The sequence below is a fragment of the Anabrus simplex genome, chromosome 11 (genome assembly GCF_040414725.1).
Source record: "Anabrus simplex isolate iqAnaSimp1 chromosome 11, ASM4041472v1, whole genome shotgun sequence".
NCBI lineage: Eukaryota > Metazoa > Arthropoda > Insecta > Orthoptera > Tettigoniidae > Anabrus > Anabrus simplex.
In genome coordinates this window covers 37,447,232-37,475,084 of record NC_090275.1, presented here as the reverse complement: position 1 = coordinate 37,475,084, position 27,853 = coordinate 37,447,232, and the positions used below count along the sequence as shown (strand labels likewise).

Sequence of the window (27,853 nt, the reverse complement as noted above, 5' to 3'; positions counted from 1 at the left end):
CCTTAATTAAGGTACAGTCCCAGCATTTGCTTGGTGTGAAAATGGGAAACCACGGAAAACCATCTTCAAGGCTGCCGATAGTGGGATTCGAACCTACTATCTCCCGGATGCAAGCTCACAGCCGCGCGCCTTTACGCGCACGGCCAACTCGCCCGGTGCATCATAACTTAAACTGCAGCCGAATTTAAATAATGTATTTACAGTTTCATCCGCTGAAAATTTGTAGTAGTACATTCATGGTTTCCACAGAAATATACTGGGACTAACTTTTTATTTTTTAACTTAAAAAGCCTAACCTAAACTGAATGAGCAAAATTTAGCAGGTATTTTAGCGTCACCGAAATTTTGCGGTTTCACTGGTTTACTGAGCGTAGGTACACCAACGACAAACGAGGGAAAATATTTTTCACGACGTAGGCTTATACCAACTGTTATATTCACGGAGAATGTCACAGAACTCGCGGAAACTTCACCTATAATCCAAGAGGAACTCTGCAGAAATTCACAATATACCACCATTACAGGCAAACTCACTCATACAAAATTCTTGCAGGTTACATCGCGCTTGGTTTGGTGTTCATGCTGGACAGCCTAAATATTTTTCCGCCTGCTTCGAAAAACAAATTCTACGCGTGCCATCAATGATCACTCCTAAAATCATCATACATGCCGAAATCCAAAAAATAAAATAAATACTTTTATTGCAATTGATTTCGTGAAATGGCTATTTTTATTAACAAGACTATGTGCAAGTGGCTATCGCGGGTTTTCTTGTAGGCCAGGGCCTCTCAAACGCCCAAAATCTCACGCGTGCAAATTTAGGCGCAGAGTTCCTGTGCACAGTGCATCGGTCCCACTCGGCTCGGCATGGACCAACGCTTCGCCTCTGGGCTGCTCGTCTAAGCTCGGCTGAACTCGGCTCAACTCGGCTCTGATTTGGAGCGCTACGGAGCAAGTGGGGAAGAGGGAGGCAGGCGGAGCAAGCGAGACAGGCGTGGGGAAAGAGAGAGAGAGAGAGAGAGCTCTATTGCTCCAAATCGAGGTCAGGGGTCTGCACTCTGGTCAATCAAGCACTCTGAGAGGCCCTGTTGTAGGCTTTAGTGTGTGGCGCTGAATACTTCGAGTGTTCTGTTAACTGTTACAACTAACATGTACCCAAGCTAGCTGCTCGGCCGCCCTAATACGCTGTGAATCTCGAGCGAGCCCATAATCTATCACCGTGCCTCCCCAAGAGAAAGGGGCTATAAGCGCATCGGTCACCCAAGCGACTTGAATTTCGCTGGGGTAGATCTTTTTCGCGCCGGCCAAGAAACCGAGCTCGCTGGAGAGATATGGACTGCTGTAGAGCGAGCGGCACTTGCCTTGACTTAGCTGCTTGCAGGTTTTTAACTCGATAATGGAACGTTCTAAGGAATAAGATGTTTCTGAAAGACTTTCATCTGGAGCGTAACATTGTATGGAAGTAAAACATGGACGGTAACTAGCTCATAAAGAAAGAGAATAGAAGCTTTTGAAATGTGGTGGTACAGAATAATGCTTTATTTGAGTTGCGAGGCCTAGAAGGTCTCATTTGTGCGCCCTTCGTGCCACTTCATTTGCTGATACATTCATTCTTCAAATTCCTCTTCCTTGTAAGGCAAATTTGAAAGCTAAAAATGTGAATATATTTTGACATTCTATAATACTGTAAGATATACTGTATTTTGTAAAGTGTTTCCTGAGTAAAACGGAATATACATTATCCCTCTGAGACCTTTAGACATATATTTTTTAATTTTATAACATTACTTGCATAGGTCTATCTGTCAAGCTAGTTAATTTTGGACATACTTTAATTGTATATGGATATCTTTGAAACTACTCCTCGTAGAAGGCTGTGGTTTTCGCCCATTCATATATTATTTTGAACATAAGAAAATTATTCCTGAAGCTGCTATGGAGGCCATAAAGCCAATCTACATGGACCAGGCTCATTCAGACCTCAGAATGTGTCTACATAGGCGCAATACTCAGAATACGATCCCTGCTGTCCATCCCCACTCACCACACTAATGCGTACAACAACTCATTTGTACCGGGAACCATACGTTCCTCGAATTCTCTGCCGGCTGAAATTAGAGACATAAGTAACCTAAAGCTATTCAGAAGACTGTGCTGGAAATTTTCCCTACATCCAGATTAATTTACTCTAAGAAGCACCCTCAAATATTAGATTATTAAGTTAAATTGTAAAGGTAAGGTTACTAACATCATAGTTTTTGAGATATAGTTTTAATAATAGTAAATTCTGTAAATTGAAGCCTCCGTGGCTCAGGCGGCAGCGCGTCGGCCTCTCACCGCTGGGTTCCGTGGTTCAAATCCCGGTTACTCAATGTGAAATTTGAGTTAGACAAGCGGCGGCGGGACAGGTTTTTCTCCGGATTCTCCGGTTTTCCCTGTCACATTTTGTTCCAGCAACACTCTCCACTATCATTTCATTTCATCCGTCAGTCAATAATTACCCCAGAGGAGTGAGACAGGTTTCGGCAGCCGGCACAGTTCGTATCCTCGCCGCAAGATGGGGACTTCATTCATTCCATCCCTGACCCGGTCACTGACTAGAACACAGGTTGTAGGTTTTCATTTTTACTATAAATTAATTTAATAATGTTAAAATTATTTTATAATACTTTAAATTTCAGTTAAATTGCATTTTACGTTAACTTTAAGTTATATAAAATTTACTTTTAATTTTAAGTAGTTATAATGCTCAATATTGGCTATTTTGTTTATACAGGTGTATAATTATATATTATATGGTTTGGCATAATAGCAGGCTTCATAGCCTGAGGCCCGCCATATAAATAAATAAATAAATAAATAAATAAATAAATAAATAAATAAATAAATAAATAAATAAATAAATACTAATGAGTCCAACAATATCATGTGGACTCGAGAGTGCCTGAGAATGTATTTGTGGGATTACAAACTTCGAAATAGGGAGTCATTGATGCTGTGTTATCATTCAATGACAGGAACATGAGAAGAATAGGAATGATAATGCATTTCACACTGGCTGTCATACAGTTAAGGGACTGCAACATTCAGACAAAATAAGAACTGCCAAAGCACACATCCTGCAGGCAAGTCAACCACCAAAGAAGCAAGGTCAGCCCGAAGAAAAATGTTTTTGGAGAAGAAGGGGTACAGGGTGAGGATTCTGTCCGTGCTGCTAGGTGATTTTGAGTCTTCATATAAAGTATGAGTGAATTATTATCATTTTAAATTTTAAATTTAACTTTATTTTCTCAAAATGACATGTTTTTACACTTAATGTTCTTTCAACTAAAAAACTACTTGGGACTATGTGAAACTTTGTGAGCTGCTTTATTATATATTGCTACCCCTACTGAAGCATAATTATACGTGTAGCATAGATTTGCATAGACATTAAGTAGTCTAAGTGGTTTGAATTTACAAATATTTTGCATCTTTAAAAAATTAATATCTTTGTTTCTTTGACCGGTCCAGCGGTGTAGGGGTAGCGTGCTTGTCTCTTTCCCAGAGGTCGCGGGTTCGATTCCCGGCCAGGTTAGGGATTTTTACCTGGATCTGTGGAATAGTTCGAAGTCCACTCAGCCTACGTGAATACGATTGAGGAGCTATCTGATGGTGAGATGGCGACCCAGGTCTAGAGATCCAAGAATAACGGCCGAGAGGACTCGTCGTGCTGACCACACGGCATCTTATAAACGGCAGGGCTTCGGGCTGAGCAGTGGTCGCTTGGTAGGCCATGGCCCTCGAGGCTGTTGTGCCAAGGGGTTTTTCTTTGGTATCTTCTTTCTCAACTCTGCTTCAGCACACGTGAATAATATGCAAAAATTAGCTTAAAAATTTCAGAGTCTTATCTTAATTGGTCCCAAAGATAAAGGAACATAAACTTCGCCCGATATGCCTCTCAGACTCCCCTTAATCCTGTGATTACAGGTGCTGATTGATAGTTGTAACTTACTTCCTCCTAAAACAATAAACAACATCACCATCAAACCCAGTAACTGGTGCATAATGAATGAGCTAGTGGCAAGTTCTCGAGGGTAAAAATGGAAGACAACCTGTCCCCATCTCGCAGCGAGTAGTAGTTCTCTTGTTTCAAGAGCAAAGCTGTACTGTTTCTAGAGAGCATTTGGTCCGGTCGACATGACTGTCACTCGCCGAGTCTGTACATAGAAGAAAGACTCCGTCAGTGTCGCGTTGGTGTGTAATTGAAAACTGAACCCCGCTCGGGTGAGGCCCGCGGGTGCTTGGAGCGGAATATATTAGGGTTGAGTTGAGAGGGTGTCAGGCTACAGCCTACAGGTGGTGGCTTGACAGATGGCGCTTTCGCCTCCTCCAGCAATTCGCAATGTCACCATTGCAAACACCACACATTTTGGCAGTACGATGACTTTATAGTATTTCTGAAGAATTGTACAAAAATGAAGTTTAATACTGGTGTTTTGTTTCAGGAAATACTTCTTATCCAGCAGGTGTTCCCAGACGACATTCTACGATAATAATAATAATAATAATAATAATAATAATAATAATAATAATAATAATAATAATAATAATAATAATAATAAGGAATATTCTAGAATACGGCAGTTTTCCTAAAACTCCTCTACACTTTACTCCACCATAATTCTCTACCATCTGCGACCTTCTCACCTCAACCACTTATAGCCATTTTCTTTTGGACACCATCCATCCACTGTTCCGTAGGTCTTCTCCATCTCCTGTTGCTCTCCATTTTCCAGTTTAGCATCATCTTAGGAATGCTGTCATTTGTCATTCTCTTCACAAATTCGAAACATCTTAATATTCGTTCTTTAATCACGTCTTTCTCACTCTTCTCTACCTCCACATCTCTTTTTTATTTATTTTAGTCTTCCTTTGACCTCTTCTTAGGCTACTATTCTACCCAGCGAGAGGCTGCGCGGTTTGGGTCACGTAATTATCAGCTTGCATTCGCGAGATAGTGCGTTCGAGGCCCGCTGTCGACAGCCCTGAAGATGGTTTTCCGTGGTTTGCCCATTTACACACCATGAAAATACTGGGACTGTAGGCCTACCGTATCTAAGGGCACGGTCGTTTCCTTCCCACTCCTAGCCCTTGCCTTCTCGGTCGTCACTTGTAAGCCTTGTGTCGGTGCAACATAGGCCTACAGAAAAAAGTGAAAAGAAACAATCCTCGTTCCGACCCGGAATCAAATCGGGGACCTACAGAATCGAAGACCAGTACGCTGACCATTTAGCCAAAGATCGGGAATAATAATAATAATAATAATAATAATAATAATAATAATAATAATAATAAGAAGAAGAAGAAGAAGAAGAAGAAGAAGAAGAATGAAATATGAAATTAAACGATGAGCCGAGGACAGAGAAGAATGTTTGCATAGACAATGCATTGCATTTCGACACTGATGATGATGATGATGATGATGATGATGATACTGGTATAAAAGATCTATGTTCATAAAATTGGTAGGCACTCACCCCTTTACACACCATCCAAGAACTACCATCAACAAAACATGGTGAGAAGATCGCAAGAAAAAAGAGATTTTTTTTATTCCAAACTTCTTTTAGTCTCGTGAGTAGCCTCGCGATTCCTGGCAATCGCCGAATATCTGGTAACCACCAGACTCCAAGGCGCAGTGATCATTGCATGGAGGGCCCACTATACTTATCACAGCTTGTTTATTACTTATAACTAGAGCCAGGAATTTGATGCATGAATAGGTTAGAATGCAAACTTACTAAAGCGAGAAACAAGTATAGTCTACCTTCACAACGATTATGGTATGGAGTTTGCATAAACATTAGGGGCACAGCCCATCAGAACCCCTATAATTTTTGTTACTCTTTCTACATTCTGGAAGAGCGGGTGGCCGATATTTCCTACTGACCAAATTAGTTTGCAATCTAACCTATTACCGCATGAAAATCCGGGCTTTACTTATAACTGTATATTAAATTTGATTTGTTCACTAACAACGCAGGGTCTAAGTTGGAGGAGAGCTCTGTATAGACTCTTTGGAAATAGTCTAAGTATGAAATATGAAGAGATTTTGGGAAAAGAAAAAGGCAACGACATGAGCTAAATAAGTTCAAGCGCGCTCCTTAGTCTGGCATAACGAATAATAATAATAATAATAATAATAATAATAATAATAATAATAATAATAATAATAATAATAATAATAATAATAATAATAATAATGCGAATGTGGGAGCTGTGGCTCTCTACGCCGTGTGTGCTAATACAATTAGGCAGGAGCAGCAGCAGTCACGGCTTCTTGTTCATGTACAAAATAATTAATGCATAAAGTTAGTGCAGGCTTTTCTCAAACTTGTGTTAAGAGTTTAACTTTGTGTTGAAAAGAGACAATACCGCAGAGCTGCTTCTCCGGCGTCTTTATTAAACTTGGTGAAAGCGACGGCAGACTAGAACAGTACACACACACACACACACTCACACACTCTTCAGCCTCAAGTGTTCTTACCTGTGCATCATCTGCAGGGACTGGTACTGTCGAACTTCCAGCCCCTTCCAAGGAGACTGCGACAAAGTTGTGGAGATGTAGGCTAGGAAAATTTCGGCGTGACTGAAATCAACGGAAAGCTACCTAATTTGGACTGTTTCGGGAAATGGCACAATAAAATATATGATTGCGGATAGGACTTCAATACATTATTTCTTGAAACTGACCGACCAGTTCTGTAGCCCTTGGGGACAAAGTGAGCACAGAAAGTAACTCCAGGGCCCTGTTTCATAAAACATATTTCACTAATATTATTAGTAAAAACCAATAATATTAACTAATAATATTAGTATTGTGTTTCATAAAATTATTAGTTAATAATATTAGTTATTGGTTTATGAGTCTAAATTATTAGTAGATGTTCCTAATAATATTAGTAAATTGTTTCATAGACAACATAACTAATAAAATTTACTCATATTATTGGGATTATTTCCATTAGTGTATTTTGACTCATATTTCATATTATTAGTGAAACCAAAGTGTGTGGTATATTGATATATTGGCATAAAATTGTGAAGATCAGTGAAATGGTTGACTCTGATTCAAATAGTGATGAGGAGAGAGTTTATATTCGCCGTCCAAGAACATTTAGGCCAAGAACAGCCTATACGGGTATGGAACAATCATATGAATACAATGAGAGATTTAGGTTAGATTACAGAACATTTGAAAATGTGCTTGATAGGATTGCTAATATCTTAGAATCTCCCACTGCAAGGAATGAAGCCCAATAGCCACAGCAAAATCCCGCAGTTCCATCCACGCTTGCCTTTTCGAGTCCTTTGTCACGGTTAGTGAAGAGGCTCCGAACAACTAATTAATTATATAAGGAGCACTCGAATGAGTATTAAGTTTGTTGTCCCAATTTACATTGTGCTGTATTCTGTTAGAGTCTTTATTCTGTTCTTGCACTTTAGCAGATGGTAGCGGTCGCACTTTTCCTTACACAGTGTACAAACACAGTCATCTGTTGGATTGTGGAATTTTGTCTTTGCGCATATTTTGTGGTGGAAGCCATGTATTAATAATTTATTTAACGCGCACAATGTGCAAAGAATTACTATATAGAACATTAGTCTTCGTTGCAAAATTTCACCAGTGATTCTGATCGCTGTTTACAATTTAAAACATGGTACCTAGTACAGTGTGCACCACATCTTAAACATACACAGTTCAAACCTGGTTCATGATAACGCTTAATATTACACAGTTTATAATGGAACCCATGAACGGAGAACCTTGTCAGCAGGTGTCGCAGTTCATATCCACCTTGAACCCACTCGCGATTTAGCATGGCATCGGTAGAGTAGAAATCTTCCCAGATGTCAGCCTTCTTCGATCGTAGGTCTCGAAGCAGATGTATATAGGGTGTTGTTGCTGGAAGTAACAACTGTAACCTTAGCTCTTCCACATAAAATCCCTCTCTGGATAGCTCATACACGAGCCGGGAAGGAGAATATTTGGAGAGGCACAGAGCCCGTTTCAAGTAAATTGCCTTCAACTTCTCGATTTTTTCTAACTGTTTCATACTCAAATGTTCCCAAATGTTTTCCAAGCCATATGTTGCTATAGGGCTGATTTTTAGATGAAAGAGTTTTATGGCCGTTTCTAAAGACAAGTTTCTCAGGTGCTTAATGTCAGATATTGCTTTCATAGATGCATTTAGACGGTCTATGAGATGGAGGGTGAAAACATTACCTTGGGTTTGAAAAATTACGCCCAAGTATTTAAAATGCTTTACGGACTTAAGGTCTTGGTCTTCACAATAGAAGATTCCATGAGGTCCCCCTCTTCTAAACGTCATGGACACTGTTTTTTCTACATTCATTTTGAGCTCATTTTTTTTATCCAGCCTATTATTTGGTTGAATGATTCCTGGAGTTCCTTCTCTGACGTTGATGTTAAGACCATATCGTCAGCGTACATTAATAGTTTGACGCTTTCCTGGTTTACCAAATCTACTATGTCTGCTGTCGCAATGATGAATAATAATGGACTTAACGGGTCTCCCTGTAATACCCCGGTTGTTTGTTCCAAAATAATAGATTTGGTAATGCCATCATCTACTTCTATTGAATTGTTGAGCAGTAAGTTCCTAATCAGCGGTATAAGGTAGTTCGTACTACCAATGAAACTCTCCAATTTTTCTAACAGTATGGTTCTGCTTATGGTGTCAAAAGCTTTCGAATAATCTATAAAGATGGCATGCAATTTACCCCCTGGTTTCTTTAAGGCTTCTTCTATGTCATTCTGGAGACAGCGGATAGCTAAAGTCGTTAATTTCCCTTTTCTAAATCCGAATTGCGACTCCGGTAGGTTATTTTCCACCAGTTTAATGAGACGTTTACCCACTAATGAAGTTAAAGTCTTTAGTAGAGTACACTCTAGCGCTATTCCTCTATATGAGTTGGGATCTGCGGTATCACCTTTGCCTTTATATAGCATTTTAATAGTAGATTTTCTCCAGTTGTCTGGTATCCTACCTTGCCGCAAGCATTCATTCATTAGGCGAGTGATGGATTCACCCAATTTTGGGAGAGCAGCTTTAAGATGTTCATTAAAAATGTGATCTGGGCCACATGCCTTGTTATCTTTAGATGCTGTAATAGTTGATACAACCTCATTAATTGAAAATTCGTCGATTTCAGGGATTATTTGAAAAACTGGCACGAAATAATTAGTAGGTCGAACAACTGCCCCTTCAACTCCAGCACTTTTCTAAGGAAACTTTTTTTCCTGACATTATTGTCGTTTCTTTTACCCATTGTAGCCTATATAAACTGACAAGAATCTGAAACTGCACTGAATAGCCGGTTCGGTTGTAGTCAAACACAAAAAGCACAGAGTATGAGTGGGTCAAGCGCTAGCCTACTGCAAGGAACGAAAACAAACTACTGTAAGAACATGCAACAAATCGATTCTAACCTCAAACTGTATCAGCTGACTAATGAACTAATATTATTAGTGAAGCCATTTTATTAGTCATGCATACATCTTTATGAAACAGAATTTTGACAACTAATAATTTGTTTTATGAGTTCTAATATTATTAGCTAATATTATTAGTTAGTTTTATGAAACAGGCCCCAGTCCAGGACTTCTTTTTTTCTATTACTATTTGCTTTACGTCGCACTGACTTACGGCGACCATGGGACAGGAAAGAGCTAGGAGTGGGAAGGAGGCAGGCAAGCGTAGCCTTAAGATACAGCCCAAGCATTTGCTTGGTATGAAAATAGGAATCCAAGGAAAACCATCTTCAGGGCTGCCGACAATAGTGTTCGAACCCACTATCTCCTGAATACAGGATACTGGCCGCATTTAACCGCCTGCAACTATCCAGCAAGGTCCACGACTTTTAATGTGTGAAATGTTGCTAGCTTTTTTTCTGTTCCGTGCAGAAAGGTCAAGAATTCGAGTACTATTACGTGGTTAATAATAATAATAATAATAATAATAATAATAATAATAATAATAATAATAATAATAATAATAATAATAATAATAATGGGTTTGAATGCAAATTTATTTGGTTATTAGGAAGTGTCGTCTAGTCCATTCTTCCATGATGTAGGAAGAGTAACGTACTGAAAATAATTCTAATGGTTCTGATGGACCGTGTCCCTGAAATGAAATGAAATGGCGTATGGCTTTTAGTGCCGGGAGTGTCCGAGTACATGTTCGGCTCGCCAGATGCGAGTCTTTTGATTTGACACCCGTAGGTGACCTGCGCGTCGTGATGAGGATGAAATGATGATGAAGACGACACATACACCCAGCCCCCGTGCCAGCGAAATTAACCAATTAAGATTAAAATTCCCGACCCTGCCGGGAATCGAACCCGGGACCCCTGTGACCAAAGGCCAGCATGCTAACCATTTAGCCATGGAGCCGGACACCGTGTCCCTGAAGTTTATGTAGGGAATACTCACAACAAACTGTTGAGTAGGGTAGACTATACTTGTTACCCGTTTCAATAAATTTGAATTCTAACCTATTACTGTCAAAAATTCCGGAGTATAATAATAATAATAATAATAATAATAATAATAATAATAATAATAATAATAATAATAATAATAATAATAATAATAATAGTCCGCCTCTGTGGTGTAGTGGTTAGTGTGATTAGCTGCCACCCCCGGAGGCCCGGGTTCGATTCCCGGCTCGGCCACGAAATTTGAAAAGTGGTACGAGGGCTGGAACGGAGTAGAGGTGGGTTCGATACCCACCTCAGCCATCCGCGAAGTGGTTTTCCATGGTTTCCCACTTCTCCTCCAGGCAAATGCCGGGATGGTACCTAACTTAAGGCCACGGCCGCTTCTTTCCCTCTTCCTTGTCTATCCCTTCTAAACTTCCCATCCCCCTACAAGGCCCCTGTTCAGCATAGCAGGTGAGGCCGCCTGGGCGAGGTACTGGTCATTCTCCCCAGTTGTATCCCCGACCCAATGTCTGACGCTCCAGGACACTGCCCTTGAGGCGGTAGAGGTGGGATCCCTCGCTGAGTCCGAGGGAAAAACCAACCCTGGAGGGTAAACAGATTAATAAAGAAATAATAATAATAATAATAATAATAATAATAATAATAATAATAATAATAATAATAATAATAATAATAATAATAATAATAATAATAATAATAATAATAATAATGCGGGAGTCGCGGCTCTCTACAATTCGTGATACACATCAGCAGACGTACGCGGTACAAGCGTTTGGTACATCTCATTCATGTCCATTTCGGTCGACAAGCGATCTCTTCTCCAACAGCAGGCAGTGCAAACCACTTCTTTTTCTTCTAAAACTTCCTGGGGAGGGAGGCAGTTTTATGTGGATTCGGCCAGGCTTTTCGTTCGGATGACCTTCCTAACGCCAAACCTGTGTGGAGGAATGTAGGCTATAATCACATTTGCGCGTTTCTTTTAGTGTGGTGTGTATGTAGATGAAGAAAAGTGTGTTAAATTAACCACAAACACCCAGCCACTGAGCCCGAGGAATGACCATTATTATTATTATTCCGCTTTTCCCACACCTATGGGGTCACGGGTGTGAACTGTATCGCACATGTGGATTTGCCCGTTTCTTTACGGCCGGATACCCTTCCGGACGCCAGACCTATATGGAGGGATGTAATCACAATTGCGTGTTTCTGTGGTGGTTGTGTAGTGTGGTGTCTTGTCTCAACGCGAAGAGGAGAGTTTTAGAACAAACACAAAGACCCAATCCCCGAGGCAGAAGAATTAATCAGAAGTTATTATAATCCCCAACCCAGCCGGGAATCGAACCCGGGACCTTCTCTTCTGAAGGCCTCAACGCTGACCACTCAGCCAAGGAGTCGGGCAATATTATTATTATTATTATTATTATTATTATTATTATTATTATTATTATTATTATTATTATTATTATTATAAGAGAAATCTCGTAGGAGATAGCCAGAAGTGTTTGCCAGACTCGGGTAGGCCTACAACACTGTGGCTAGCATAAAGGTAGGAGTCCCATAAATAAACAAAGCGAGCAGTACCAATCTACGTGAAAGGATTTTCACACGACTCGGAAGACTGGAATCATTCTTGCAGTCAAATTTTTAATATCCCATAATAATTCTCTTGTTTGCTCTCTTTATTTTTATTCTGCGAGTAGGCTATCTGTCTATGATATCGGCCACACCACATTGTTTGCGAGATCACTCTTTGTATTAAATTCATTTAACTGGAACACAACGGTAGTTTTATAACATACCGACACATAGCCTATATATATTTTTGGCGACTAATTTAAGTAGTTTTGTGGATAGACGCGACGTTGCGAGAACAAACAGTAACACAACACTTGTTCAATTATTTCAAAACCAGCAATGGGGAAGGAATTATTATCATCAGTTTTTTCCTCTTCTCTGTATTCATTTAAAATGTGCAATTGATTTAGTATAGATCCCCAACCCGATGCTAAACCAACTCAGCGTATCGCAACAAAAAACAAAACAAAAAAACCAACACGTTAATTCTCACAATTTCATGCAATTTTACACATTTTCAACTAATATATTTTTTGTATTATTTATTATTATTACTATTAATTCATATGTATGTCTCTAAATCATCTCGTCTTTCCAACCCCCTATCATCATCCATAAATAAATAAATAAATGTATAAATATAATACATAAATAAACAACTTGAATGGTCTGAGCTGCGAGAGGGTGGTTGAAGCGGGAAAAAAGAAGGAAAAATGTGGAGAGAAGGGAAGACACGCTGGTGGGGTTAGGGAAGAGGGTGGCGGGTATATACAGAGTAGTGTGGGGTGGTTTGTGCTTTCGCGCAGCGCAGCCCTCCGCCATTTTGAGTTCCCCCTCCTCACGCCACTCCGCTCGTGTACTGAACTGAATCCCACTGGCTGTTACCATGGAATCGCATTAGGGAGGCGACCAATCAGGAAGGAGCTCCACGCTAAACCGTCGGCATACTAATGTCAACTTCATCATTGGTCCAACATTCGAGAAATGAAACACCAAATCGTCTAGTTTATATAGGGAAACTTTAAACTTGAAGAGCTGGTTGGGTAGGGTGTCCCGACTGTTGAGTTGTACATCTATCTACTAGCAGGCATAGTAGTAATAGTGATAGTCTGTCCTCTTCATATATCTGGTGGAGACTTTAATTTCGTTAGTCGCATTTCGTTATCGGAGGCTTGTCATCAAGAACTCCTAAAGGAAGAGACCCTCTTCAATTCATTCATTCATTGTATTGCTGTAACAGATTTACTCATGCTTCACAAGTAGATTAGTATCGTTTTGAGACTGCTTTAAAACTGTTAGGACAAGCAGTCTTGATATCTCCACAAATCTGTTGTTATATTTCTAAGGAAGAACTCAGTGATTGAGAAGAGGAAATGGTTTTATTGTTGTTGTGACTGGACACGTGTGTTGTTTAACTTGTCAACTGACTTGTATGAGAGTTATGATTGAATCGGTGGACTGTTAACACAAGTGTGTGAGGTTAGAGCGAAGAAAATCTTGGTTTTCACGGTTTTATTGACGGCTTAACGTTGGAGTTCAAGGGTACTTCTGGTTGCGTTGGGGGTAGCGGTGATTCCGTGGCCCCTGAGCACCATCATCAACAGTTCAACATTTTTCCAGCCATTTTCTCACGCCAGCTCAACTTCGCCACGGCGGGTAGCCCTTGCACGTCGGCTTTGCAAGGCCCTAGTGGTAACGCGAAGCTGATGGATGAGCTACGACCTAATTTGGTTGGTGGCCTCCTTGGGGTGGCTGGTCTGGTGGACGACCACCATCACCACCATCATAACCACCTGAGTAGCAGTGAGAAGAGGGCCAAATGTTCCACCAGCAGTAGCTCCGCAGAAGATTTTACGGCCCTCTATGCATTGCCCTCACAACACAGCGGAACTCCAGCACCGGACAGTGCCAGTTCGGGGGCGGCATCCGGTACGGCTACTGGAGGCGGCAGTCATCAGCACACACCTACCCACACACCGCCAGCGTCTGCCGTCAGTGTCACCAGAACACTGTCCGACCATTCAGGTTAGTCAGAGTGTCTATTAATAGCATCTCAAGTAAATTATATCGCACCCTGAATACAAGTGTTGTAACTGGGTTTCTTCAGAAATAAGCCTTTTGAGTTTCCAACACTGTTAGAAAACACAGTACTGGGATTCGGAATTTATTTCACTAACGATGGTTTAAAACTAACATAGAAATACTTATTTATTATGAGACAAAACTGGCGTTAATTATAGGATATTTTTTCAAATTTATTTATTTATAGACTATATCGCGCACTAGAGGATTTCTAATCGCAATTATAGTGGGAATTGTTTACATGTGTTCATTTGTTAATAAGTTTGAATTTAGTCTAATAACTTAATATCTAAACTATTCTAATAATTTACAACGAGAAAGAAACAGTATTTCATATCTGATTTAATTAAATCCTTACAAGAAACAAGTAGATAATAATAATAATAATAATAATAATAATAATAATAATAATAATAATAATAATAATAATAATAATAATAATAATTGCTTTACGTCCCAGTAACTACTTTTTCGGAGACGCCGAAGTGCCGGAATTTTGTTCCGCAGGAGTAGAATACTTTCACATACCTGTAAATCTACCGACACGAGGCTGACGTATTTCAGCACCTTCAAATAGGCTTTCACAGGACTGATCCAGGATCGAACGTGCCAAGTTGGCGTCAGAAGCCCAGCGCATCGACTCAGCACGGCTATAAAAAGCTTAATCTCTATCTAAACTAGTCTAATATTACATTTGCAATGAGAAACAAACATTATTTCATATGCAATCTTATTCAATATTTATAAGAAACAGTAAAATAAAGAAATAAAAACTTATTTTTTTATCTAAAATATTATTTTGTTCTAATTATAACACTGACAATTATATTTAGGGCATATAGCTTGATGTAGAAGGTTTGAATCCATTTTTTTTTGGTTCAAATCAGCATTAAAAGTTATTTAGAGAATTCTCATGGAGATGGTGCATTGTTGTAAAAACAGGCCTAGAGTTAAACTGAAGCCTAAAGAATTATTTCTCGGAACTGCACTGTTGTAGACATTGCATAGCCTGTAGAGTGGTAAATTTTTGTGAGCGGTTGTTCCAACTTTTTCATTATGAAATGTTACAATTATCCTTGCATTAATGCGGGTCATGTGGAAGCTCAAGAGGCATAAAAAGTCAGCGTTCTCTATTATGGAATTTACAGTTTCGTACGGAAACATCATGTCACATTTTTGTCTCTTCAGCTCCAAGATTTCTATTTTCAAGATTTAGGAGAAGTTCGTTGTATGCTATATGTTTTTTCCATCGACCTTTACGCATGAATCATACGCAACTTTGGTGTTCGTTTCAGAATTTTGCTAATAATAAAGTTATAGTCACAACATTTTAATAGGAATATGGACCTGTGAGAGTTGTTTATGGAGGCGTCGCCAACTCATAATCGACATTTCTTTTAGTTTCGATTCGTTTACATTCAGGATGCGATCTACTGTAAAGGCAGTTCCTCTCTCCCTATCTAGACAAAAAAATAAAAGACTGCAATTTTGCTTGCGGGTAATCGCTAAGCTGTAGGAATGCAATAATACATTGTGACCTAAAATTCCTACGACAATTAAAAAATGGACTTCCGATAAAAATATTAAACTGCAAGAGTAATAGGCTAATTTTCCATTTTCACAGAAACTTATCTTTGATACTCAAAAGAGGACATCCCCGCTTTCGATGTTACCATCAATGAACAAGAGCAATCATTCAACAATAGATATATGCTTGCGTGCGTTTTTTTTATCTTTCTATGAACGGCTATAAGTCACGTCACGCGAACGAAGTTCGAAGAACATTTCAAAATATTCATTGAAGACAGTGAAGGTCGAGGCATAGGCATATGAACTAGGAAATAGAAGAGTGTTTACAAAAATATTGGTTATAATTTAGGCCATCGGTCCATACACTAGCTTGATACAGTCCTCGATGCCATTATGAAATTATTATTATTATTTTTGTTATTAATATCAGTATTTCATTTATCGGTACGGACAGCGTGGGCCACATTTACACATTCCACCTGTCACGCGGACTTCATCCTCTTTGCACTCTCGCCAAAGATAATTAAGTCTTTACCTTCTCCTTAATCTTTGGTGGTAGTGGTGATTATAGTTTTAAGAGGAAGTAAAACTGGGCAACCATCCTCTAATCAGAGTGATCTGACACTTCGAAAAATGAAGGTATCTTGCAAATAAATGTAAAGGCCACAAAGGATGTGAAAATGAAATGCTCCCTAGGCCTCGAGTGCTGTAATTCCGTCGGGGTCGGAAAAGAACAAGAATTGACCAAGGGAGGTCGGGTAGAATAGATGTAAGTGAGGAGCGAGACACAAGTAAGTGGAAGTAATGCCAGCACTCAGCTGAGGGTCCCGTGTTCGTCAATCTACGCTCCCTGAGGCCCCATTTAGTCGCCCCTTACGACAGACAGAGGATTTAGTGTGTGTTATTCTACCGCCCCCACCCACAGGGGGTCCCCTTTCTCTTTCTTCCGCCGAGATATTACGTGGCTTAGCCAGTGGCTTTTCGGGTGCATCCCTCATTTTCCTAAATAATTTTATGTCCTGTATCTTTCTCCCTGACGCTCAATTCTGCCAGGTCTTTGTGCACCTATTACTATTCTTCTTCTTGTCTTTGGAGAGGTCTACTATGGACCACGTTAAGCATCGTTCATTTCCGGTTCTTCTTCCTCAGATCGGCCCAGTACTTCTTCATCCTTTAGTAATGGGCTACTTTGCGTTCTAGCGACCAGGTGTTGCCGGTCCGTTTTCTGCTCATTCGATCTTGGAATCCCTTAATTTTGTTGATGACCATCCTGTATTCTTCACTATTGTATACTGCCTCCTGTGTTATGTTATTTTCTTCCAGGTCCTCCTTGACTCCTTTAAGCCAGTTAGTTTGCGTCTTCCTGCTCTTCATGTACTCCAGAATTCTCATGGCTGTTCTCTCTGTTGGTATTCTTTTAATGTGTCCATAGAAGGAAAGTCTTCTCTTTTTAAAGGATGTTGTGATTTTCTCGGTCCTTTTGCGCAGTTCCTCATTTGGTCGCAGTCTAAATTCTTGTCTCACTTCCCTAGGCCCTAATATCTTCAAGATTTTTCTCTCTTTTTTCTTTATGTTCTCTAGTAATCCTTTCTTGTTCAATGGAGTGAATTCGATTGCATACAAACTTTCTGGCCTTATCACAGTGTTGTAATGTCTGAGTTTCGCAGTGATTGAGATTGATTTTTTGTTACAGACATTTCGATATAAATGGTATGCTGTTTCCATCATTCTTGCCCTGTTCTGTAACGCTATTCCTGGTAGTTCTGTTGGGGTTATCCACTCTCCTAGGTATTTAAACTTCTGCACTCTTTTAACTGTTCCATTATTATTATTAGAATATTATTATTATTATTATTATTATTATTATTATTATTATTATTATTATTATTATTATTATTATTATTATTTACGATTAGGCCTGCTAGGGACCACGCGTCGATTTCAACTCATCCTTCCGTTTTGTTTCCTCCTCTGTTCTTTCCAGTATTCCTTTATCATTGCACTAGGCTTTATCCTTCTCTCCCCAGACCACTGTGGACCAGGTTTCCTCTTCATTCCTCCATGGAATCCTTCCATTTTTAAAACGTTCCTTATTTAAATCTCTCTTTCTATATTTTCCTCTCATTTTATTTATTTCTAAATCTTTCTTCACTGCTTGTTTTGTAAATCTGTTATCATCCATTCTATAGATATGTCCAAAAAAGGTAGCAATCTCCTTTTTCTTATTGTTTTTGTTAAAATGTTCTATGTTCTGGTATATTTCTTCATCTCATCATCATCATTATAATAATAATATTGATTTCTGCCAAAAGTGGACTGCGATTACATTTCTCTCTTCACTTTCCCATATTCCTTCCTTCCTTCCTTCCTTCCTTCCTTCCTTCCTTCCTTCCTTCCTTCCTTCCTTCCTATACTTCTTTCTTCATTCGTCAGTATTCTTTCATTCTCTGGCTCGCTTTTGTTTGTTCTTCTTGGGAGAATACTCTGTTTCATCTCCTTGACTTCTCTTTTGACAGATACATCACCGCCGTAATATTCCTTCTGAACACTTCTCTATTTCTTGTGCCTTCCGCCTTCATAGCACACTACGGAGTTCATTCACCCATGGAACTTGCGTCATTCCGTTCTCGTGGAAGACGAGGATTTTGTTCGCTATCCTCCTTGGTTGCATTCTTTTGAAGTCTCGATAGAAAGGAAACCATTCTCTTCGTTTTCATAATTGAGATAGAGATCTTTCCAAATTTTTCATACACATATCATTATTATTATTATTATTATTATTAATAAACATAGTCCAACTGGGAGATATGAAGTTAAATTAAAACATAAATTATATAACAAAAAAGCAGCAAAACGTTATGGAAACAAAATATTATACATAAGAAATAAAAGGAACCACTATTCTATTTGCGAAAATCAAATGATCATAAATATGTCACCTGGTCATGGACAACTATCAACGGCTGCTAATTTTAGATGGCAACCAGCCATAAGAAATAACCTGCACGGTTGCTAGGTAACATTGTCTGACCACCTATCCATACCTTACATCACAGCCTGCAGGGTTGCTAGGTAACATTGTCTGACCACCCATCCATACCTTACATCACTGCCTGCACGGTTGCTAGGTAACATTGTCTGACCACCCATCCATACCTTACATCACTGCCTGCACGGTTGCTAGGTAACACTGTCTGACCACCCATCCATACCTTACATCACTACCTGCACGGTTGCTAGGTAACATTGTCCGACCATCCATCCATACCTTACATCACAGCCTGCACGGTTGCTAGGTAACATTGTCTGACCACCCATCCATACCTTACATCACAGCCTGCACGGTTGCTAGGTAACATTGTCCGACCATCCATCCATACCTTACATCACAGCCTGCACGGTTGCTGTGGTTACACTTCCGAGACACATTTTTTCGCGTCACGTTACACAAATTTTCGGATGACCCCCAACCATAAGACATACTTATGTGAACAAGAAATTGCACGATTGAAAGAAGAATATCAAGGAATACACTAAATGAGAAGCAAAGAACACACGGAAAATTGGCTGTGTGGTTTGTGTGACTTAAGTATCAGCTTGTGTTCGAGAGAAAGTGGGTTGGAACCCCACTATCGGCAGCCCTCAAGATCGTAAAATGCTGGGACTGTACCTTAGTTAAGGCCACAGTTGCTTCTTTCCCACTCCTAGCCCTTTCTTATCCCATCGTCGTCCATAAGACCTATCTGTGTCTATGCGATGTAAGGCAGATTAAAAAATGCACGACAGTTTACCTTTCCTTACGAATAGTGTAATATATGCTCAATAAGTAATTGAAGGCACCGTATGTTTAGGCAGTAATATGTTAGAATTCAAACCAAGTTACCTGGTAGGAACTGTCGTCTACCCTCTCTTCCGTATTGTAGCGAGAGTAACATAAATTGTAGGGGTTCTAATAGGCCGAGACCCTAACATTTATGCAAAATCCCATAGCATAATTCTTGTCCGGGTAGAGTATACCTGTTATATGCTTTAGTATATTCGCATTCTAACTTATTACAGCCTAAATATCCGGGCTGTATTAATTACATAGAACTGCACAGAATTTCTATACGAGATTTACAGAAAACATTAAATACGTTCTTACATGTATAGGTACATTACGATAACGCAATCATTTAACTCAACATTTAGAAAGTAAAGCTTACGATATTGTATTGCGAGTTAGCCTCTGCACAGTAGGAAAGGCTAGTAATTACAGCGGAATCACACGGTACAAGTACACAGTTTGCTCCTTACAATCCAATTAATATTTCTTGTGAAAATTCTCGAAATAAAATAATATCCTTAATATGAAGGGCCATGAAAATAATCCCCCTGACGTTATTGGATTTACAAGCCCTAGGGAGTCTTTAATTTCCATGCCCTTCGTGGCCTTGCCTTTATTTGTCTAAACCTTCATTTTCCCTCCAATTAAGAGAGGATGCTTGCCCAGTTGTAGTTCCTCTTAAAAGAATAATCACAACCACCAACCGCTATAATCATCCAATACATGCCAATGACATATGACAAAAGCCATTCGCATTTCAACGGGTAGGATTCTAGTAGGTAATCTTATTATTATTATTATTCGTCTTCTTCCCGACCTTTCTCTCAATTTAATGAGGGATGGCACTTGATATGGATTCGGTCGAATTTTACGGCTGGATGCTCGTTCTAACGACTACTCATGTGTAGGGATGTTTCTGTGGCAGTGCACTGTGTTGCAAGCAAATGAAGAGAAATATATTAGGACGCACACAAACACCCAATCCCCGAGCCGGAGGAATTAATCATTAAAAACTCCCCGACCTGTCCGGGAATCTAACCCGGGGCTAAAGAATCGGTATTATATACCTACTAGGAGAATAATATTTTGTAAGATGTGGGTATGTTGGAGAAAGATAAGCTGGCTGGATAGAGTGAGAAATGGAGAGGTGCTGGAAGGAGTTGGAGAAACGAGACGAATACATGTTATAAGAAAACCGGAAGAGAAATTGGTTGAGAGGAGACTGCTTATTCGAAGATGCTCTTGAAGGGTTGGTAATTGGAATGGAAGGGAGGGGACGGACAACATATCAGGTAATGGACAGAAAAAGAACAGAAGGAAGCTGGATCAAAATGAAGAGAGTAGCCGTGGACAGGAGCTATCATGTGGAGACCTGGCTCAGGGCAGAACATTTATTAATTATTATTACTCATCATGTTCACTTAAAAAGAAAATAATACCGAATTTTAGAGAGCCCAGCTCTTTTTGAGGGAGCTGCTTAGTCTAGTCTTCTGTTCAATTCCGCATGAGATGGACTAGAAATTAAGAAACGAAGTTTCCATTTCTGATGAGAGTCATTGACCGTACTGTTCATCCAGCCCAGGACAGAAATGAGTTTCAGGTCAGTTTCTTGGTATAACGATGATCATTCACAGAGCTAACCGTTCTGTTCCACAAAGTGTTGAAGTTTGGATGGTGAAAATTTCTGCTTTCCACATCTCCACGCGAGTACCTTTTCTCCTCTATACGGAAAAGCATTATTTCATGGATATGGTTTTGGGCTTACAGGACGAGAGAGCGAGTTCCCCTCTTAGTAGCCTCTTGCGGTATTCAGTGGTTGTATCGTCTTCGCGCTTAGAAAAACCGCTAGGTGATAATATTTCAGCTTGAACTCTGACCAGAAAGGTTCAGTATTGCTTGAACTGTATCAACGAATTTTCGTTCCAAGTGATACGTGTGCTGCGGGTCAGTATTTCTCCCTTCAACATTGTACCATAGCGGATTTTCGAGAATCAACGGCGATATCTTCTTCTTTTCTTCATGGGGCCTCTAAATATTAGTTCATAATTAGCGTCGACCTCTAAGATCTTTTGCTACTATGTCTTTCCTTCATTCCCACCTAGATATACCTGCTCCCTTCACAAAGCTGCAGGTTGTTATTATTGGGTCTTTTTGGTTTTTTTTCTCTCTTCACCTGGTAGTCGTAGAGTGGAGAGAGTGATTCTACCCAACGCCTCACATTCGAAAAGTATGTGTTCAGCTGATTCCTCTGCTTCATTGCATTTCCTACATATGTTGTCTCTTATTACACCAGTTCTGTGTAGGTGTTTTTTCAGATGGCAGTGTCCTGTCAGCAGTCCTACTACCCATCTTATATTTTCTCTGCTGAGTTTCAACAGCTCTTTAGTATGCCTCTTGTTTGGACCTTTTATCAGTTCCTTTGCAAGCCTGCATCCTGGAGTATTTTGCCAGTTTTCCATTTGTTTCTTTTGTACCTACTTTCCTATGTAGTGTCGGGCTTGTCCATAGGAAATCCCGCATACAGGTTCTGGGCCTACAAAATATGTTTCTGCTCCTTTCCTGGCCAGTTTATCAGCTTTTTCATTTCCTTCTATACCTGCATGCCCTGGTACCCATATTATTTTGACAATGTACTTTGAGAGCTTCAGGAGAAGTGAGTGGCAATACCAGACATTTCTGGATAGTATCTGAACTGCCTCTAGTGCATTAATGGCCGCTTGGCTGTCCGTAAAAATGAAAATGTTCTTATTCATATAGTTCATTTTCAGGTTTTCTTCAAGACATGTTGTGATAGCTATCATTTCAGATTGAAAGATTGTAGTGTGTTTGTCCAGACTCATCTGAATTGATCTTTCAGGTCTTCCCCCGTTGATCCCTCCTCCTGTGCCATCTTTGAGCCATCGGTCCACGACACTATATCTTCTTTTTCAGTATTCCATTTGTTGATATCCCAGTCTTCTTTTTTATTATCTGGGTCTCAAACGGTTTCTTTAAAGTTGTAGTTTGGTATCGTATGATCAGGGGGCATGTGTAGAAGTTCCTCTGTTATTACTCTGAACGACTATATATAATGCATACTTTGACTCCACCCAAAATGGAGATAAAGAGTTTCGATAAATCGAAAGAAGAATGAGTGTATCCATTATGGAATCGTAGAGGTCATGAAGTGTGAGGAAAAGAAAGACATTCTAGACTTCGTAAATATAATACTATTATTATTATTATTATTATTATTATTATTATTATTATTATTATTATTATTAAACAGCCCTTTGGTACAGAGGTAGCGTGCCTGTCTCTTATGGGCTCGTTTCTCAGCCACTTCATCATCATCATCATTATCTAAACTGTTTGCCTTGTCGCTGCAACCATTGATCTCTTCTTTCTGCGATTCTTTTCATCTCTTCATAACCTTGGCATCCCAACATCTCAACTGCCTCTTCAACGGCCTTCCTCCGTGGTTTCTCTATGCCTTTCTTTCCGATCACCTTGCCTTCGAACAAGTTCGTTATGAAGTCATTATGACGGTGAATGTGACCAAAAACTGACGCTTTTCTCCATTTTATCGTTAATATTAAATGTATCTGGGTGTTTATTTCTCTAAGCATTGCTTCATTAGTTTTCTTCTCAATCCTGCTAGTTCTTATCTTTCTGTCTCTAGTCGTTTCACGTTCTGCTTCAAGAGAGTCCATCCTTGACAGCCATATAGCAGCACACTCCAAATGGATGTTTTGATAAACAATTTCTTTTGTTCAGTATCTAAGGACTTATTAAGAGCTGATTCTTATCCTCAAAGGCTTTCTTACACAGGGAAATACTTCTTTTTATTTCCACAGTGCATCTGTTGTCGTCGGTAATAACTGATCCTAAGAAACAGAACTTGTGTACCTGTTTTATTAAAATATTTCCAATTCTGAGATGTGCTGCTGGCTTCATTTTAGATTTGCTTACAACCATAACATTAGTTTTATTTACATTAATGTTAAGTTGGAAATCATTTTTAAGATGGATGTTTATTTGTTGAGCATGATCTGCATGTTCTTCTCATTGTCAGCCAGAAGTGCAATGTCGTCGGCAAACCTAATACAGTGTACAGTTGTTCCACTTATTTTAATGCCAGGTGTTTTTTGATTTTTTAAAAATCATGGCCTCTTCAATGTACAGATTAAATAGAAATTGTGAAAAGGAACACCCCTGTCTTACTCCTTCCCTGATCCTCACCGTGCATACTGTTTCATTACTTTCAATGTTTATCCTTTGATTGATGTAGAGGTTTAGTATTGCTTTTCTGTCTTTCCCAGTCCAAATGAACATCCTTCATAATTCTGAACAGTCTTTTCCACTGGACATTGTCAAACGCTTTTTCCATGAGTAGAACGGAGATTACTTGATACAATATTTTCTCCAGCTCTTAGTAACAGGAGGAAAGGGCACAGTGAGAAGATGACGTCACTGGCCTAGTAAACAAGACCAACACCGGTTGCCATGGTTACAATGGTGTCGGAAAATTGATTAAGGTACACTAATTCCACATAAGCAAGCTTATGGTTTTACCTAAATTTTAGGTATGGTGATTAAGTGAGAATAGCCGCCGGATAACAATTTGTACGTGGAATCTTAACCACAATGTCGTTATTTTTCATTTACAAATCCCACGAGCACTGATGTGTTACGAGCTACGGCTGTCTAGGTGAGAAGTTCCGATGGCGATGTTACTCAGTTATCCATCACTTCCTCTCCCACAAGCAATCTTAAACGCACGATTATTCATCTTTGAAGAGCAATGATTCCACTTAAGACTTACAGCGTCTATCCTCAGAGTACTTGCTTTCCATCCCCTTCATTTTCACAGCCGCAAATCATTTCAAACACTTTCAATTTCTTCACTGCTGATGACACCAAAATTTCATGCCGCCTGACAATTTAGAATAAAACTTAGCATCTAATGTATTGCGTGTTGTGTTATTTTTGCTTGCTAACTAGGTCTCCTAAAACTCAAACTTCGTATAGGTATTTTATGAATTTACAGATGCCTTCTTTTTACAACCAATAAAATCATCACCAAACATGAGGATTTTTATGCAGAAATGGGTTAGAATGCAAACTCATTTGGTTATTAGCAAGTGTCGTCTAGGCCGGCCTTCCTTAACGTAGTGAGAGTAACATAAATTCTAGGGGTTCTGATGGGCTGAACCCCTAATGTTTATGCAAGACTCATACCACAACCGTTGTGCAGATTAGACTATATTTGTTACTCGTTTCAGTATCTTTGCATTCTAAACTAATACTACCTAAAAATCCGCGCTTTAATTATCACACGCTTATTCACTGCACTAATACTGGTTTCACTTCGAATTATTACCTTTATTTACAGTCCGGCTCCATGGCTAGCCATTGGTCCACAGGATTTCGGGTTCATTTCCGGACCGGGCCAGGGATTTTAACCTTCATGGGTTAATTCTAATGGTTCGGGAGCTGGGTGCATATGCAGTTTTCATGATTAAAATTCATCTCAGGTTACACAACCCCATCCTCACAGACGCGCAGGTCAATCATAAGGAGTCAACTCGATAGACCTGCAGCACACCTCTTCGGAAGCCACGCTTAGTTCGTAATCGATCGACCACAGGGTATATGTTCATAGGGAATTTTCTTGTTATGTTGGGTGTACTATTTATTCCCCGATTGCTTTTACAAATTTAGGAACACCCAGTATTTGAAGACGCAATGTCGATAAAGTAAGGAAGTAATCAACTGCATCTGTTCCGTGAGAGGAGGGGCGGTGGTGGTGGTGGTGGTCAATGGCAGAGTATGACAATTTAAACTCGACAGACAGCGCTCCGACAGACCAATCCAGAGTAGCTAGTAGTGAAGTGGGCGTGAAGATTTTTTAAATGTCTTTGCATGGGAGTAATTTTGAATTTATAGTGACAGGTGTTATAAGATTTCTTTGTAGACGTCCTTCCTCCTGATGTACGCCATCGCTAGGCCTAGAAAAACCGTGATAATATTTCAGCGTAGAACTCTGACCAGAAAGGTTCAGTATTGCATCAACTGTATCAATGAATTTTCGTTCTATGTGTAACATGCGCTGCCGGCCAGTATTTCTCCCCTGAACATTGTCACACTGCTGTATTTCGAGGCGCAGCGACATCCGTATGTAGGCCTTTCCGGCCGCCTACGTGTTAGCTCACTCCTTTCTATCACTGAAAGGTTTAAACCACTGAAAGGACGATAACTTAAACCAGAGGTTCACAACCTGGTCTCCACGGGGTCCCTGGATGTACTATAAAATTTTAACATTTTCACTACAATTTTAACGTGAATAGCGCAGAAAAGTATCTGATACATTTTACTTTTTTAGCGGTGCATTGGAATAATTACAGCCCGGAAGTTAGGCAAAACGCCTTTCTTATATGCGTGGATGTATGGACGTGTCAAAGATATTTCCGTCCACTTGGGAACGATATAACCAGTTATTATTTTGTCTTTTTAAAAGAGTTGTTATGTATGTTTTCTATTATTAACATATTAAAGTTAATCAGTGGAAATGAAGTATAATTCAAATCTACAGTATTAATGATAAAGAGAACATCTTAATTTTAATTTAATACATAAGAAATAACATTTGAACAAACGATATCTTTTCTTTTCACAAATCTCACTCCATAAGCCAACTGGTTGAGATGTTTTCTGGGTGCTATGTAAGATTTACTAGAATGTGGTGAATGTGATGTATTACATTAAACCTCTTATATTTTAGTACGACTTTTAATTTTTAAATGCCTTTGTTTATTTCGTAAATTTTAACTGCTTATTTGATTTCCTGTTTTTGAGGGAAAAGAAATCCCTGAACTTCCGTGCTCTTGTAGTAATTATAAAACTTTGTTAAATTTTCGTAATTATAAAGCACCACAGTTAAGTGGCTGTGGGTGTTTGCTAATGCATACTTTTGTGAAGAGGGGTTTTCATCACTTCATTCTATCAAAACAAAAACTTGAAATCAATTGGATGTCGAAGATAACACGCGTTGTCAAAAATCAGTCCACAGTTTCATATTGATATTCATGCCGAATAACAACAACGTTCTCATTACGATTAACTGTTAATTTTGCTCGCAATGAATATATTTAATTTCTGTATTCAGTTGCCATTCATATTTGAATTAATACTAAAATACAAAATTTGTCGTTAAATTGTTTACTTTATTCGTATTTTGTGTGTCATACAGTGTACAGACAATGAGGTTTCAACAAAATGATGTACTAAGGGGCCTATATGCGGATGAGGTGTTGGGGGAAATAAGTTCCTCTCGCTCAACCGCGAATATTCGCCTGATGAAGCTGCACACCCGCTATACAGCCGAGGCAGAGAAGTTGCCAAGTTCAGTTGTTTAGTCGGCTGTGTAGCGGGTGTGCAGTTTCATCAGGCGAATATTCGTGGTTGCGCGCAATGCCCTCCTTTCCTCAGCCAACATACACTTATTGCCTGAGAAGTTAATAGAGGTTCATAAACGGTTTATGTTTATAGAATTACGTGAATAATATAATGTTATGATTGATGCTTTACAAACAATAACATAAAAAATGTTTATAGGTGGCAACAATTTAGAGACAAGTATATACCACCGCGGTTATTTTGCAGAATTTCCTATGATAAACAATTATTCTTCACATTTTTGGGGTTATTGTTGAAGGTTCAGACAATGTGAGTCAAAAAATCTCGGATGACCGTTATTTCTTTACATTTCTTCACTAAAATCGACACTAACTGATCCCTTTCGTTGTAAATTAATGTTTCATACAACCTTCCTCTTTCCAACTGCGAAAACCATATCAAAATCCATTTTTCCCTTCCCGAAACTAGTGTACATAAAACACAGACTCCTATCTGGGACATGAATTTATAATACGCAAGGATTAAAGTCTGTAAATACTGTTATTATTTTCTCCAATTTACAAAACCTCCCTTAGAAATTTGTGAACATTGCGTAACTTGGTCTTCAATTGTTTTAACCTCAGCAATATACGAGAATCTAGCTAACTGGTTAGCAAGCCGGTATTTTCGGTCGGAGTCCCAGGTTCCTTTCCCGGATGAATCCGGGATTTTAACCTTCTTTGGCTGGTTCCTATGGTTCGGAGCCTGAGTGTTCGTACCGTCCTCAATATTAGATTTCATTCTAGGTAGAGCCCCATACTCACAGAATGCCAGGTTACACAGGGGGGTCAACACGAAAGGCTTGCACTACGTCTCTCTTACGCAATTGATCGAAGTGTCCAGTAGGAACTTATAATAAATTAATTATATCGTAAATTCGACGTAAATAAT

General features: G+C 39.3%; 1 protein-coding gene across 1 annotated transcript in view; it reads left to right on the top strand.

Annotated features, from left to right (window-relative positions):
* Nucleotides 1-13,793: 13,793 nt before the first annotated feature.
* Nucleotides 13,794-27,853, top strand: part of LOC136883269 (homeobox protein unc-42) — a 311,123-nt gene continuing 297,063 nt past the window's right edge. Inside the window, exons 1-2 of the mRNA XM_068229685.1 lie at nt 13,794-14,112; nt 21,819-21,828. Of these exons, the coding sequence (XP_068085786.1) occupies nt 13,794-14,112; nt 21,819-21,828 (329 nt within the window). The remainder of the gene's footprint in view (nt 14,113-21,818; nt 21,829-27,853) is intronic.